The sequence below is a fragment of the Dermochelys coriacea genome, chromosome 6, assembly GCF_009764565.3.
Source record: "Dermochelys coriacea isolate rDerCor1 chromosome 6, rDerCor1.pri.v4, whole genome shotgun sequence".
In the NCBI taxonomy this organism is placed as follows: Eukaryota; Metazoa; Chordata; order Testudines; family Dermochelyidae; genus Dermochelys; species Dermochelys coriacea.
The window spans coordinates 11,364,598-11,380,973 of NC_050073.1; the positions used below are offsets into that span (position 1 = coordinate 11,364,598).

The 16,376-nt window shown below is 43.6% G+C and overlaps 1 protein-coding gene across 2 annotated transcripts; it reads left to right on the forward strand.

The window, feature by feature from the left end:
• Positions 1 to 277: 277 nt before the first annotated feature.
• Positions 278 to 10,788, forward strand: LOC119857665. 2 transcript variants are annotated; one of them, XR_005293661.2, is made up of 3 exons: positions 278 to 1,799; positions 9,626 to 9,876; positions 10,632 to 10,788. XR_005293661.2 is itself a non-coding variant. In XM_043516942.1 (2 exons), the coding sequence occupies exons 1-2, from the start codon at positions 868 to 870 to the stop codon at positions 9,633 to 9,635; spliced, it is 942 nt and encodes a 313-aa protein (XP_043372877.1). In that variant the 5' UTR covers positions 278 to 867; the 3' UTR covers positions 9,636 to 10,788. The 2 variants fall into 2 exon arrangements, 1 of the variants encoding a protein (XP_043372877.1); XM_043516942.1 differs by having other exon boundaries at positions 9,626 to 10,788.
• The last annotated feature ends 5,588 nt before the right edge of the window (positions 10,789 to 16,376 follow it).

The following is a 16,376-nucleotide window of genomic DNA, read 5'->3' on the forward strand; positions in this document are numbered from 1 at the left end:
TCCCAGGTGGCTGCATCAGGTATGTTTGTCAGGAGGATTAACATGGGGGGGCCATGTTTGTTATCTAAAAGGATACAGTATAAACAAAACGAATTTGACTTAGTTTGCCACTCCAAATAAGAGTTTTCAGAGTAGTAGCTGTGTTAGTCTGTATTCGCAAAAAAGAAAAGGAGTACTTGTGGCACCTTAGAGACTAACAAATTTATTTGAGCATAAGCTTTCGTGGGTGGGGTCCGATGAAGTGAGCTGTAGCTCACGAAAGCTTATGCTCAAATAAATTTGTTAGTCTCTAAGGTGCCACAAGTACTCCTTTTCTTTTTTTACCCCAAATAAGGTTAGTTATATGCGGTACTGAGGAGTAGTTTGCCGCCCTCAATAAGGTTAATGCATGTGTGCTGAGCAGTTTTACCGCCTCAAATAAGGGAAAGGTTGTATTAAGTCCGGACATAAAGAATTAAGGTTATTGTACATGATATGCATCTAGATATGGGGAATGAATGTGTATGTATGAATGAATAAAGTGCAGTATGAGCCGCTGACCAGGTCTAAGACTTAAGCTGACTCCAGCCACACTAGGGCTACCCCATGTAGGAGTTCTGAAAGCAAGGGGGGTCAGCCAAATCTTGTGGCCCAGCGAATAGGAATTTTTCCTTATTCATGAGCCGCCGACTGGGTCCGGATTTAAGCCGCTAATCAGTGAAATCTGTGACCCAGTGGACCCTTTCCTTGGGATGCGAGAGAGTGAGAATTTCTCTAGCTCATGAGCCACTGACCTAGCAGACAGGGTACCCTCCCTGGAGTGTGTGGAAATCTTCCTTAGCTTATGAGCCGCCGAGCAGACAGGGCACTCCCCTGTGAGATTGGAAAATGGGTGGGGGACAGTCTAAGAATTCCCCCGCACCACTAAAGGGCACCCCTGCGTACTACATGTATGTGCATTATGGTCCTGGGACCTGCAGGTATTTAGAAAATTGGAATTGCTACATGCGTGATAATCCATCTAAACAATTTCCTCTAGAAGGTACCTTCGATCTCGATAAACTTACATACCTCAGAGGAACCCTTACATCACCAAAAGCCTCTGATACACAGTGGGAGCAATTTGTCTATTGGTGGAAGGAAGCTACAAAGAGACTCCATGAGTCTCGAGTGCGGAGTCTGAAGGACTCCCAGGAAAAATTAAAAACTGAAGTACAGGATTTGAAAATTAAATGCGAAGCATCTGGATGCCTCCCTGCCCAAACCACTTTATTAACTCCCTTGGCTTCTTTATATCCCCAATTAGTTAAGGCTGAAAGCGAAGAGGGAAAAGAACGGGTTAATTTAAAAATTCAGCTTGGCCTAGAGATAAAGAGAGAGCTGCTCTGCGTTCAAGGTCAAGAATCAATACAGTCTGCCTTGCTCTGCATGCCAAGCACCAAAAAAACCCCAGCTGGCTGTGAAAAATATAGACAGAGGCAAACAAAGGCAACACGAGTTTCAGGACTGAGATTACAATTTGCAAAGGTTGGCTGCACAGTGAGACCCAACAGTCTGCCTTTGCGACCCTGGAGCTGGTGTGGTTTGGGGACGCTGAAGAAGCCACAGGCAGCCCGCTTGGACTGGAATACTGAGCAAAGGTCTCTGAAAGGGATGCCCCAAGAGACTCTAGGGGAAAAAACAAAACCAAACCCCAAGAGCAGAAGCAAGTTGGAGATTTTTTTTGCAGCGTACCTCTGGACAAACTGTGCACAGGATAACCTCCCGTCCACCTCTCTTTCTCTCCTACCCCTGGGCCTGGCCAGCCGGGCAGCATGTTTGTGAGTATGAAGGGGGAAAAAAAAAAAGGGTGCTGGTGGGTCTACCCCCAGTCATAGCAAGACCGGGCAATAAGAGGAGCTGCGGAAAAGGGAAGAGATGTGTACCTGTCAGCTAGAGAAAACTGAACAGTTAAAATGCCAATTGGCCATGCATTCTTTCCAAGTGGCAAGCCTTATGGGGGAGGACTTGAGTAGCCTTGTAAGTGAGAATGTTTAAGGGTAGGACCAGGAGGGATGGGGGGTTAGTTGAGAAGCCCACCCTCCTTGCTAAATTAGTAGTGGAACAAAGCCTGTGCCTGTGGAAAGGAACGGTTCAACAAGAAGAAAGAAAAATTGGGAAACGGGTTAGAAGCCTGGAAAGCATAGTATCAGAGGGGTAGCCGTGTTAGCCTGGATCTGTAAAAGCGACTAAGAGTCCTGTGGCACCTTATAGACTAACAGACGTATTTGGAGTATAAGCTTTCGTGGGTGAATACCCACTTCGTCGGATGCATGTAGTGGAAATTTCCATAGGCAGGTATAAATATGCAAGCAATATTGGAAATTTCCACTACATGCATCCGACGAAGTGGGTATTCACCCACGAAAGCTTATGCTCCAATATGTCTGTTAGTCTATAAGGTGCCACAGGACACTCTGCCTCTTGAAAGCATAGTGGCAGAAGTAAAGGACGCAATAAATGCAAATGTGGGAAATTCGGATCCCTAAAATAATACTTGGAATGGTAAAATCTGAGTTGATGAAGGTGTTATTGAGGGAATTAAGCAGTGAAACTTTGTAGAAATGTGAAAAGAGAAAAGGTGTTATGAAGAGAAAATTCCTGGTTTCTTTGCAGCCATTCTGAAGGAGAAATGGGCCCTTTTCCAAAAGAATGTCTGTAAATAATCCAGGCAAAGAGGTTATTTAAGTAGAATCATTTGACTATGAACAAGTTAGTTGAATTTGCTAAAAGAACACTCCTGGTGTGTACAATCTTTGTTTTATAAGTCTGAGATGAATTGGTGTTGTTTTAAAGTTGTAAAACCGAGAAATATTTTGCCAGACAGGAAACTAATGTTGTTTAATATTGGTATTTAGCATTTAATCCTTAAGGTAACTTAATGCTTTACAAGATTTAAAATCTTTTTAAATAAAGACCAAAGTTGTGGCTGCAGCAGGGCAGTCAAAGCCAGGAGAATGGGAAAATATTTTAAATCTGTTTTTGGTAATAAAACAGCCGATAAGAGTTTGTAGTAAAAAAGAAAAAGACCGTTCCCCCACACTAAGCCTTAAGGTGGCTCTGTGTAATCAAACGGTCTCTTTGCTAAAGGGGAGCCACAATAGGTTGTGTTTTTCCTTTTCAAATCACTGTGTGTTTTGAAAGGAGGAGTTAAAAGTTAATTGTGTCCTTTTGAGACAGTCTATAAGCGGCTGATAATTTTGAATCCAAAAGCAAACCGAAAGCGTCTGTGTTAATGCAAATCACCTAAATGATAAAGATAGAAGTCATTGAAATATTACCTGCCTATAAAACAAACACAGGAAAATGTGGGGGTAATTCCTTTGTTTTACCTGCAATCAGCAAGGGTATTTGTATAAGAAAGAAATATTTTAAACAATGACTGATCGCCCCAGAAGAGTAGAAATATGTTTGTTTGTCTTTCAAGAAAATTAGAAAAAGCTCATTGTTGTATCAACCAGGTGAGGTACTAACAAGCTTCAACAAAACTTTATTTTCAAAGTTGAAACCTCTTTACTAAGCTGCTTCTGCACCCTCTATAGCTCTCTCCCTGCCTCTCAACTCCTTCCCCCTCCTTCCTGTTTCCTGTCCTTTCAGACTCCCAACAGCCAGTGCTCCCAATTCTAATAATTACAAGCAACATCTAAACACCACATTCCCTCCTCTCTTAAGAAACTCTCCCAATTAAAATAAACATTATTGTTCTAACCACAGGAACAAATATGAAACAAGACACTATACTGCTGGCAGAAAGAAAAGGAGTACTTGTGGCACCTTAGAGACTAACAAATTTATTAGAGCATAAGCTTTCGTGAGCTACAGCTCACTTCATCGGATGCATTTGGTGGAAAAAACAGAGGAGAGATTTATATACACACACACAGAGAACATGAAACAATGGGTTTATCATACACACTGTAAGGAGAGTGATCACTTAAGATAAGCCATCACCAACAGCAGGGGGGGGAAAGGAGGAAAACCTTTCATGGTGACAAGCAGGTAGGCTAATTCCAGCAGTTAACAAGAATATCAGAGGAACAGTGGGTGGTGGGGTGGGAGGGAGAAATACCATGGGGAAATAGTTTTACTTTGTGTAATGACTCATCCATTCCCAGTCTCTATTCAAGCCTAAGTTAATTGTATCCAGTTTGCAAATTAATTCCAATTCAGCAGTCTCTCATTGGAGTCTGTTTTTGAAGCTTTTTTGTTGAAGTATAGCCACTCTTAGGTCTGTGATCGAGTGACCAGAGAGATTGAAGTGTTCTCCAACTGGTTTTTGAATGTTATAATTCTTGACGTCTGATTTGTGTCCATTCATTCTTTTACGTAGAGACTGTCCAGTTTGGCCAATGTACATGGCAGAGGGGCATTGCTGGCACATGATGGCATATATCACATTGGTAGATGCGCAGGTGAACGAGCCTCTGATAGTGTGGCTGATGTGATTAGGCCCTATGATGGTATCCCCTGAATAGATATGTGGACAGAGTTGGCAACGGGCTTTGTTGCAAGGATAGGTTCCTGGGTTAGTGGTTCTGTTGTGTGGTGTGTGGTTGCTGGTGAGTATTTGCTTCAGATTGGGGGGCTGTCTGTAAGCAAGGACTGGTCTGTCTCCCAAGATCTGAGAGAGCGATGGCTCGTCCTTCAGGATAGGTTGTAGATCCTTGATGATGCGTTGGAGGGGTTTTAGTTGGGGGCTGAAGGTGATGGCTAGTGGCGTTCTGTTGTTTTCTTTGTTGGGCCTGTCCTGTAGTAGGTAACTTCTGGGTACTCTTCTGGCTCTGTCAATCTGTTTCTTCACTTCAGCAGGTGGGTACTGTAGTTGTAGGAATGCATGATAGAGATCTTGTAGGTGTTTGTCTCTGTCTGAGGGGTTGGAGCAAATGCGGTTATATCGTAGCGCTTGGCTGTAGACAATGGATCGAGTGGTATGATCTGGATGAAAGCTAGAGGCATATAGGTAGGAATAGCGGTCAGTAGGTTTCTGATATAGGGTGGTGTTTATGTGACCATCGCTTATTAGCACCGTAGTGTCCAGGAAGTGGATCTCTTGTGTGGACTGGTCCAGGCTGAGGTTGATGGTGGGATGGAAATTGTTGAAATCATGGTGGAATTCCTCAAGAGCTTCTTTTCCATGGGTCCAGATGATGAAGATGATACTGCTGGCAGAAATATTACACTGAAGACGCTGTAGATACTACATAACGTAGTCTCTAGTCCAGACGAGGTCTTCTGGTTCTGACAGGCCGTCTCTCAAGCCCTGGTTCCAGTGCAATGTCTTGTTGTGTTGGTACTATGGTGAAGTCATCCAATGCAGACTGGGTGTTGGCATAATCTCCTCTTGGTGCATAGGCTGGTGCAAGATAAGAAGCATTCCATACCCGCCCATCAGAAAGTCGATGGGTGTAAGGTCCCTTCTTCTCTGTGATTTTAAGAGGAGCTGTGAATTTATGGTCCCCTTTGCATACAATTTCAGGTTTTCGTATTCTAACAAAGGAACCACACTCAAACTTTGGTTCCTTAGCACACCGCCGCTTGTCTGTGAAAGCCTTAGACTTTGCTTGGTTCTGTTCAAATGTTTTTCTCACATCATCCTCGTTTGGGGCATCAGGTTGTGCCTTTAACAATCCAGCAATGTTCAGTTTAGTATTCATCTGTTTCCCATGCAGTAACTCTGCAGGTGATCTTTGCATTGTGGCATGTCGTGTAGCCCGATTCTTGCAAGAAATCAGTAGTGAAGGATATTCACAATCGCCCTTCCAGTTTAGCCATTTGCAAACTCTCTTTCAAACTTCTGTTAAACTGTTCGATTTCCCCATTGGCTAGAGGGTAATATAAGGATGACCTTCTGTGTAAAATGTTCCTCTGTGCTAGAAAAGTTTCAAACTCCAGAGAAGTAAATTGACTACCATTATATGAAACCAGTTCTTTGGGGAGTTCTTTGGGGTTACCTTCCTTGCTAAAAAAACTGAAGACAGGAACTTAATTACTGTAGCAGAAGAGATTTGCGATGTAAATGCTACCTCAGGCCATTTACTGAAATAATCTATTCAAATGATGGCATAATGGCAGTCAATTGGAGCAGTAAATGCTACCTCAGGCCATTTACTGAAATAGTCTATTCAAATGATGGCATAATGGCAGTCAATTGGAGCAGTATCAAAGGATCCTACAATGTCAATTGTCACTTTTTCCCATGCGGATTCAGGAAGAGGAACAGGCTGTAATGGAGGGGTACATGTCACTGCTATTTTATCATGCATTTGGCAAGTGACACAGGATTTTATGAGTGCTTCAGTTCGATAGTCCATCCCTGGCCACCAATATAGATCCCGTAGTCGTCGTTTGGTTCGGACAATTCCTTGATGAGTATCATGTGTCGGGGTATGAGTTTTGACTGTAATTCTTCTGGCACAAGGAACCAGTGTGTACCTCCTAGCACACAGCCATCAAACAAAGAAAGTTAATCCCAAAATCTAAAATAAGGCAGCAAAACTGGGTCAAGATTTTTAGGATGACTGGGCCATCTCTTTGTCAGAAATTCCCATAGTTTTTGTTGAATTGGACACGCTGAACAAGCAGCTTGAAATTGTTCTCTTGTAACTGCAGTAAGAGTGCTTGTAATAAGCTCAACCACTACATCCTCATCCTCCGGTGGACCATCGGTGAAGGCAAAGGCAGGCGAGAAAGGCAATCAGCGACCGCATTTTGGTTTCCAGGCTTTATATTCCAGTTCATAATTGAAAGAGAGTAGTCTTGCAGGCCGTTGAACAATACGGTATCCTGTTCTTCCCAGTTCTTTCATGGTGAGCAACATCGTCAAAGGGCTGTGGTCTTTATGCAACTTGAACATGCGGCCCCACAGGTATGTTCTCCATTTTTCAGTAGCCCAGACACAAGCAAGTGCTTCTTTTTTGACACTAGAATATTTCCTCTCCGCATTACTTAGTGTTCTTGAAGCAAATGCAACAGTCCTCTCTGTTTTCCTTATGCAGTTGTGTGAGAACAGCCCCAAGTCCATAATCAGAAGCATCAGTAGTTACAGTTGTGGGCAATGCAGGACTAAATAGTGCAAGTACTGGACTATGTACAATCAAGTCTTTCACCATTTCGAAACTAGCTTGTGCGTCCATTGTCCATACTAAAGTTGAACTTCTCCGTAGTAATTCCTGTAACAGTTCAATGACAGAAGCATAATTGGGAATGAATTTTGCATACCAGGAGGTAAGACCCAAGAAGGAACGTAAGGTTTGCAAATCTGTTGGAGGAGGAGCATTTGAAATCACCAGGATATGAACTGGATCAGGTTTTAGTCCAGCCTGTGACATTGTATGCCCTAGAAAGGAGAGTTCAGTTTGTCTAAATTTGCATTTGGATCTATTGAGCTGGAGACCTGCTGTGCTGATGCAGTTTAGTACAGACTGCAGGTTATTGTCATGCTCCTCAGAAGTATTTCCAAACACAATAATATCATCCAGATAACATTGAACTCCATGTTGATTCTTCAGAATCAATGATCTCATTTTTTGAAAGGCACTTGGGGCAGATTCGAGACCATATGGAACACGTTTAAAATGAAATAGTCCCTCGTGTAATAAATACTGTGAGGTCTCTGCTATCTTCATGCAACATAACCTGGTGGTATGCGCTCTGCAAATCAAGAGTAGAAAACATCTTTGCTCCACGGAGTTCTGCAAATACTTCTTCTATGTGAGGAAGAAGATGGCTGTCAATCACAAGAGTTTTATTTGGCTCCCTTAAATCTACACAAAGGCAAATGCCTCCACCCTTCTTCTGCGTCACTACTATAGGTGAAACCCATTCTGAGGAGTCGATGTCTTCAATAATGTCCTTTTGAACAAATTTTTAAAGTTTCTCTGAAACAGCTTCCCTGACTGAAAATGGCAGGCACCATAAATTCTGTCATACAGGCATCGCATTATTCCACATTTTAACTTTATGCAGAAACCCATAAGCGCAGCCGAGTTTCTCCTCAACCTGGTGTTGGGTCCCAGATGAAACTGGTGTGTGTACCGCAAGAGTGCTTTGCTGAGGAAGATCAGTTCGTTCATTAACTACACTGAGATTTAAAGCAGCCAATAAATCTCTGCCAAGGATAGGAGTGCCTTTGTGGACAATGTAGAACTCTGCAGTTACACATCAATCACCAAAAGTAACTATTACTGGCAGGCAGCCATGTACTGGAATATAGTTTTTTCAAATAGCACACCAAGTGAAGTTTGGGTTCTGTAAGAGGCACATCTTTAAAGTAATGCAGATAGATGGAATCAGGTAGTATAGATACTGCTGAGCCAGTGTCCAACATTAGCTGAATAGAGTGTGGTTTGCCTGAGGGTATGGCGGAAACATTTACAGTGCACTTTATCTGTTCTGGAATATGTGCAGTAGTGATTTTGTCCATGCTCAGCACAGTAACATCTGGCATTGTAACTGCAGGCACCTGTTGATTGAACTGGCTAATGCGACATACTTTAGCAAAATGTCCAATCTTTTTGCAATGATTGCACTGAGCTACTTTTGCCGGACGTCCTGTGTAGCTAGCAAGGTGTTGTGAGGATCCACAGCGAAGGCATGCTTTTACTGTATTTTGAATTTGCTGATTTGGTGGTTTTTCATTAGTTTTCCTTTTGCAACTGTGTGTCTGCAGTGGTAGTGAACTTTTCTGCAAAGGAGTCAAAGCTTGGACTGTGCCTCCTGTATCCATGCTCATTATTTTGGCTTCAGCTGTAGCTGACTCAATCTGAGTAGCAATGGTTATTGCTTCTTCTAGTGTAAGTTGTGGTTCTAGAAGTAAGTGTTCTCTTACATGAAGCATGGTTGTTTTCTCAATGAGCTGGTCTCTAATCCTCTCATCTGCCATATTCCCAGAGTCACAAATTACAATCGGACTCCTCAGGGAAGCAATATACTGCATTATTGTTTCCTCTGGTTTCTGTTCACGCTGGCAAAATCTGTAGCGATTAGCCACTACATTCACTTTTGGCACAAAAAAATACTTTAATGCAGTGAGTTGTCTCATATTTATCATCTGCAAGGGGAAAAGTGTAAAATATATGCTGCCTTTCTGCTCCAAGGCAGTGGATTAGCAGAGCACTCTTTCTTACTTCAGAAATCTCTCTAGCACTGATTGCAAGCAGATAAGTCTCAAACATATGGATCCAGGTAGTAAAAGCAATTGGAGGCTCACCTGGGCTTTGCAGAAAGGGTGCAGGTGGGTTGAGATTCAGAAGATCCCTCCTCATTGCCAAAATGTTGTATCAACCAGGAGAGGTACTAACAAGCTTCAACAGGACTTTATTTTCAAAGTGGAAACCTCTTTACCAAGCTGCTTCTGCACCCTCTGTAGCTCTCTCGCAGCCTCTCAACTCCTCCCCCTCCTTCCTGTTTCCTGTCCTTACAGACTCCCAACAGCCAGTGCTCCCAATTCTAATAATTACAAGCAACATCTAAACACCACACTAATGCCAGCTAAAGAGCAATCCAACATACCATGCATTTACTGGCACAATAGAAATTGTGTTCTATGTTCTATGTCCTTGTGGTGTTTTGTCTTGTGACTAGAATTTTTGTGTTTAATTTTCTACAGGACAGCCTAGTTCAGAACCAATGGAAGGATTAGTATTAAATGCAGATACTTGTTTTATCCAACTTAAAATAAAGTGTTTTGGATACTATCAGGAAATGCTAAGGTTTTAATATACGTGACAGAAGCTGTGCCAAAAGCTGAGAAATGTTCTTGGAGTTCTGCTGGGTGCACTTTACATCCATCAGGATGGATGGATCCTGATGGTTCCAAAACTGGCCATTGTGCCCAAGCAAAGGGCGTCTCCCTTCTAGGTAAGTGTTTATGAGCAAAGGCGGGGATGATTGGTGCAAACCAGTCTTGTTTAATTGCAGCAGATTTTTCCCCTGTGGCCCAGCACTACTGCCAACAATGTGAGATCTGCCAGCAGCATAATGTTGGTAAAACTCTTAAAGTTAGGCAGGCAGCACTTCCCCCTCCCTGGGGACCTTTTGTAAATACTCAGATTTGATTTTATTCAAATGTTTAAATGTTGTAATTATGAGTATGTGTTAGTTTTAGTTGATGTATTTTCAAATTGGGTTGAGGCCTTCCCTTACAGAAAGGCAGATGCCAAGACTGTTGTGAAACTTTTGCGTAAGGATTTTTGTACCACAATTTGGCATACCTGTGAGTATTAACAGTGATTGTGGAACTCATTTTACTGGACAGATTGTAAAGGAGTTATGTGCAGCTCTGCAGATCCAACACAATCTCTACTGTCCCCACCACCCGCAGTCTGCTGGGACAGTGGAATGTCAAAATGGGATTTTGAAAAATAAACTGGCCAAGATCTGTGCTGAGATGTACTTAGTGGCCAGATGCCCTCCCATTAGCATTGATGAATATGAGGGCAACTCTCAATCGAAAGACTGGACTCAGCCCTCATGAGATTCTGACAGGACGCCTGATGCGGCTTCCAGCGGCACCTCCGCTGACCCTTGCCCAGATGAACATTCATTTAATGGATGATACAATGCTTAATTACTGCCAGGCACTAATGAAATGTGTCGGGTCTTTTTATACACAGATGAAAGAAGTACTACCAAGGATCCTGAACAACCCTGCCACTCATTGGAACCAGGAGACTGGGTCTACATAAAGGTCCATCAGCAAAAGACCGCCCTGACTCCACGCTGGAAAGACCCTTACCAAGTCCTGTTAACTACCAACATGGCTGTGAAGTGCCAAGGACTGCCTGCCTGGACCCATGCTTCTCACTGCAAGAAGGCCCCTCCACCTCAAGATGACTCTCCAACTGCTGATCAGCCTGTCCCTCCTTCTGGTACTACTTTTCCTCCTTCTAGATAGCAGGAGAAAAGGACAAGGTGAAGTGCTGGTAACATCTCCCTTGTCCACTAACAGAACCACGATACATTCACCATCTGCTGCTGGAACCCAGTTATTAGAGGGTGACGTGCTGGTAACCTTTCCCCATATGATGCTGAACCATGACTGTTCCAGGAAAGAAGAACGTATGTTCGTTCTACTGAAACTACCAAAGTCCAGGGATTCTTAACTACAAAAGAGATTAAAAATTGGCCCTGGTGGAAGAGACGGAATATCGTAACGTGGCAGGGAGAAACTTGTGGGAACTGCGCTTGGGACTGTGGTATTGAGTGGTGGTTTGGGTTTATTCCAGAGTCTGGGTTTTGTGCCTATGGACAAGTACCATCAGCATGCACTGCCCTACCTAATTGGCTTTCCGATGACGAACCCCAAAGATGCCTTGCTGCCACAAACATTGCTCCCACCATCCCCTCCACCTTTGCTCCCCCCCCCGTAATTTACCCAAATACAGACATAACTGTATATTCTAATAAAACCCATTGGCCAAGGCCTTCGCATATTAGTGATTTATTGAAATTTTGTTCAGAAAGAGATTGATTTTTAAGGTTTTAGAATGGTTCATATGAGCGAACAATTGAGTGGAAAACAAATAGGTCAGTGGAAATAGAAAAAGATCATATCACTACAGATGAGCCCCAAGAATCAGAAATTGAGATTAATGGGTTCTATAGCGAATAGATATGATGGCCATTCCTGGAGTCTGCAGTATGTTAGATGAAAGAGGCCCTTATTGTTTGGTCACCCAATAATCAAACGAATACCCAAAGAATCTGTTCTGCCACCAGAACTTTTACCTGTACTGAAATCATTCCAGTAACTAATAATTTAATCTGTACCATATTGCAATATATCTATGCTGTTAATGCTAATGCCTCTCGGAAGTATATGAAAGTGTTTAGCCGACAGATGCGGTATGGTACTTCACCAAAGAGAGATGTGTTAGGATATCGATGGACTGTGATTAATACTACACTAGGGACTATAAAATTCACACTGCCCTTATCCAGTTTTCAGGTCACCTCTACGTATCCAAATTGCTCAGAAGGGGCTGCCATTAGGTTAGCACAGCAAAGGGCCTGGGTTTCCTCTAGAAAGAAGAGGGACTTGGCTGGATACCTATGGGATGGTGCCAATAGTGCAGCAGCAATTTTGGAATATTTATAAAGGCCAACAACATGAAGAGAAATTAGGACAGTTGGAAAAAGCCACAGGTCTTATTACTGAAGTACGTTGACCCAGGTACAGGCTGGGGTTGGTGAATTACATGTTATTTTTGCCCTTAGCTCAATGACCCAGAAGTTGTCAATAGGGATGGTATTGAATATCACTGAGACTGGGAAGGAATTGCAGTGGAACTGGCATGTTCAGAAATTTAGGATTTTCTGAATGACCAGCTGATGGCCATTCAGAGTGATTTTGAGCATCAGGCTTGGCTCACTGCCCTTATAGATACCTCAGGAATATCACCTGATCTGTGGCCACGGAGACATACTTGGAGATTTTCTGGGTGGAGGTGCAGATGTTCGCAGTGCTCCTTCCAAGCATACAGACCGGTTGGAGAGGTGTGAGCTCCCACATACCGAATCCTGCTGGGTCCGTGGGGAGGATGCATGTGGGATTGGATAATTCACCATGATGTTTGGGAAATTAAACTACCTGGTATACCTAATCAATTTAAAGTCAATGCTCCTGGAACAACACCCGACATTTGGATAGCGTTAGAGAGTCAATGGATACTCTGGCTGTTAGAACCCCCACAGCTTCAGTGGGTACAAAAGCTGAAGCTAGGAGAAGTTGTCACTGTTCATGACAATGTTTGTTGGGAGGATATGGAACAAGGAATTACCCTGACAGAACACCTGCTTTTCCAAGCTAATGACAGCTGTGTGCATGTTAAGGCAACCGCTTTACAAGACGTACATTTTTAATTTCACCATTGCTGCAGGCAATTATTTTACAATCAGCCTTTAGGTTTCAGATATCCTTTAATTGGACTGCCTTAGTACCTGACGGTTCCAAAAATTGCTTTCAATCCTACCAGAGGTTCAGAAAATCTCTGAATTACAAGAGCAAATTCATATGCTCTAAAATACATAAGTTGAAAAGTATGCTTTTCGTACAGCCTATAGAGTGTCTATTTTATGTACTAAGTATTTTTTGTGACTAAGGTTGTGCGACAACCCCATTATATTATTACCATGGGAATGTTATTGCTTTTATTGTTGTTGTTTTTGTAAAGGATGTAATAATAATAACACCTTCCATGTTCATACTAACCATGCATTGTCGTTGTATCCAATCAAAGCACATAAGGCTAAATCATTTAATTTGGAACCTGACATACAAGGTTTGATGAATATAGAGGTTTGATTGATAGTTGTGCTAGAAACACAAAAGGGGGGAGTGTGGAAGTGGGGATAAAAGGAATTTGGATGCAGGCCTCTTAGTTTTCTCTGAAATGAGCAGGAGTCAGGCGAGTGGGAAGCTAGTGGGAAAGAATTGTAAGAGATGTTGTTTGCCCTTGTGTAAGATAAGAATGAAATGTAGACTATAGCCGAAATTGCTTAGAAAAATAAGATATCAGAAAAGAATATGTATAAACAAAATGCAGCTGTTGATCATTACTGTATGTAACAAAAGATATAAATGCTTGCCCTCATTGTTTATCTTTTGAGAGACCTGCTTAGACAGGGTGAATCCCTGTCAGTGTGCACTCTCTCCTCCTTTCAGAGTAGCAGCCGTGTTAGTCTGTATTCGCAAAAAGAAAAGGAGTACTTGTGGCATCTTAGAGACTAACAAATTTATTAGAGCATAAGCTTTCGTGAGCTACAGCTCACTTCATCGGATGCATTTGGTGGAAAAAACAGAGGAGAGATTTATATACACACGCACAGAGAACATGAAACAATGGGTTTATCATACACACTGTAAGGAGAGTGATCACTTAAGATAAGCCATCACCAACAGCAGGGGGGGGAAAGTTAACTTGTTAACTACCTGCTTGTCACCATGAAAGGTTTTCCTCCTTTCCCCCCCCTGCTGCTGGTGATGGCTTATCTTAAGTGATCACTCTCCTTACAGTGTGTATGATAAACCCATTGTTTCATGTTCTCTGTGCGTGTGTATATAAATCTCTCCTGTTTTTTCCACCAAATGCATCCGATGAAGTGAGCTGTAGCTCACGAAAGCTTATGCTCTAATAAATTTGTTAGTCTCTAAGGTGCCACAAGTACTCCTTTTCTTTTTTCTCTCCTCCTTGCAATTCATAGAGAATAATAACGGTCTCTGACTTGCTGCAACCAACCTAAGAGTGAAGGCTGCGTTTCTTCCACAAATGCACCTCTTCAGTTAGAAAGAATATCTATGCAACAACTTCAAAAATATTTAATACAGGTCTGTTTGTGCTAAAGAATTGAGAAAAATAAGAACAAAAGCATAGCTTGTATTATAAAAGACTTGGTCCCTATTAACAAACTAAGTTATTCCGTGTATTAAATTTGGGTTACTGAAAAAAAGAGAATTGTAAAACAATCAATCAAAAATCTTATTATGCTAACCAACTTAAGCTGTTTAAGGGTGCATCCCACAGACCCGAAGACACTAGGAGATATCAGTGCACAGTACTCCTGGGGGAAGTCTGTGCCACTGCACATGCGCAGATATTATGTCTCCCGCAGATTTATTTGCTTCCATGCAGAAAAATGACTTTCTGATGGGGAAGCAGTCAAGAGCGGTCATGAAACCCTCCCCAGCAGTATGTTTTGGGTGCCCAGGGCAGCCGGCAGAGAGGTAAATCACAGTGGTGCGAGGGGCGGGACTGGGGAAGACCTGGACAGTGGCTCCTACCTTGTGCCGGGCTCAGCTGCTACTCCTGGCTGGGCTGGGAGGACGGAACTTCCTCTTCTCCTGCATGGCATCTGAGGTCTTGTCAGACCCACCCCTGGATTTCTCCTGTGGCTATAGGAAGCTCTGGAAACTCCTCCCCCCCGCCCCACCATGCTTGCTGCACCCATTGCTCCTCAGCTGCAGGGGGAGGGATCCCTGTACAGAGAGTTGCTCCCACATCTGCCCAACCCCCGTGCATCTAGATCGCCTCGTACCCAGACCCTCCTGTTGAGCCTCACCCCCTCTGCACACAGGACTCTCCCGATGGGCTTCACTCCCCCTGCACCTGGACTACCCCAATGAGTCACCCACACCCGGATCCCCACCCTATTAAGCCCTAACCAGCTGCACCTGGATTCCCGCTCCACTGAGCCCCACTCCCCCAGCATCTGGACTCCCCCACTGAGCCCCTCACACCCCACCCCCGCTGCTGAGCTCTATCCCCCCACACACACTAAGACCCCCCTCCCCACTCAGCCCCAACCACCTTCACCTCGACCCCCCTGCAGAGTCCCATTACCGTTGCACCCAGAACTCCCCAACAAGCCACTGTGCATCCAGATCCCCCCCCCGGATCCCCCACTGAGCTGCCTGCACCCTGATTGCCCCACACAGAATACTGTCAGCCCACACCTGGATGCCTCACACTAACCCCCTCCACACTTGGATCCTGCCTTGCTGAGCCTGCCTGCCCACACCTGGTGCACTTGGCATGGAGGGCAGGATCCTGGAGTGTTTCTGGGGCAGGTCCTGTCCTCGTGCTGTGTCAGGGTTGGGTGCATCCTCACTGCTGAGTCCATGTCCTGTGTTGGAGCTGTACAGTGATCTCCCACCTCTGTGCAGCCAGTGGCTTGTGCTCCCCAGTGCCATGCTGGAGCTTCCACATTTATTTGACAAATAAAATTTGCAGAATTTTAAAATATTATATGCATAATTTTTATTTTTTGTCACAGAATTTTAATTTTTTTTGGTGCAGAATGCCCTCAGGAGTAGCTCAGTGAAGAAACCTCTGGGTATCAAGAAAGAGAAATGAATTGCTTTATAAATAACAGATTGGTCAACTACATCCCCGTCTACCATATATGGACAATTTAGTATGCAATCATCTGTAGACACATTATAGAAATGCCTCTGGGCCAAGTGCACCTGGTGGCCAGGTCTAAATGTTGTTTAAAAAAATGTATCATTGATGAAAGTAAGTTCATTTGCCTGCGGTTTTGAACAGGGGAGTTTGAGTGGGAGTTCAGTTGGAGGAGAAGATAGTTGTACTTGGTTTTGTATTTTTAGTATTTGTGTGTGTGTGTAGGGGCTTTGTGCTGGGAGAGCAGCTGAGCCCTGCTTAGGGGGTGGGGCTTCTGACTAGGGGCCCTATAAAGGTAGCCAGCCAGTCGTGCAGCGGCACAGGAGCTAGCAAACAGAGCTCTAAACAGGGGAGTTTGAGTGGGAGTTTGTAAGGGGAGTTTGGATTGTGTTGCTTGTTTGGGGTTCGCTTTTGCTGGGGGGGGTGTGGTCTTTTTGGTGTGGCTTGTGTTTCCCAGAT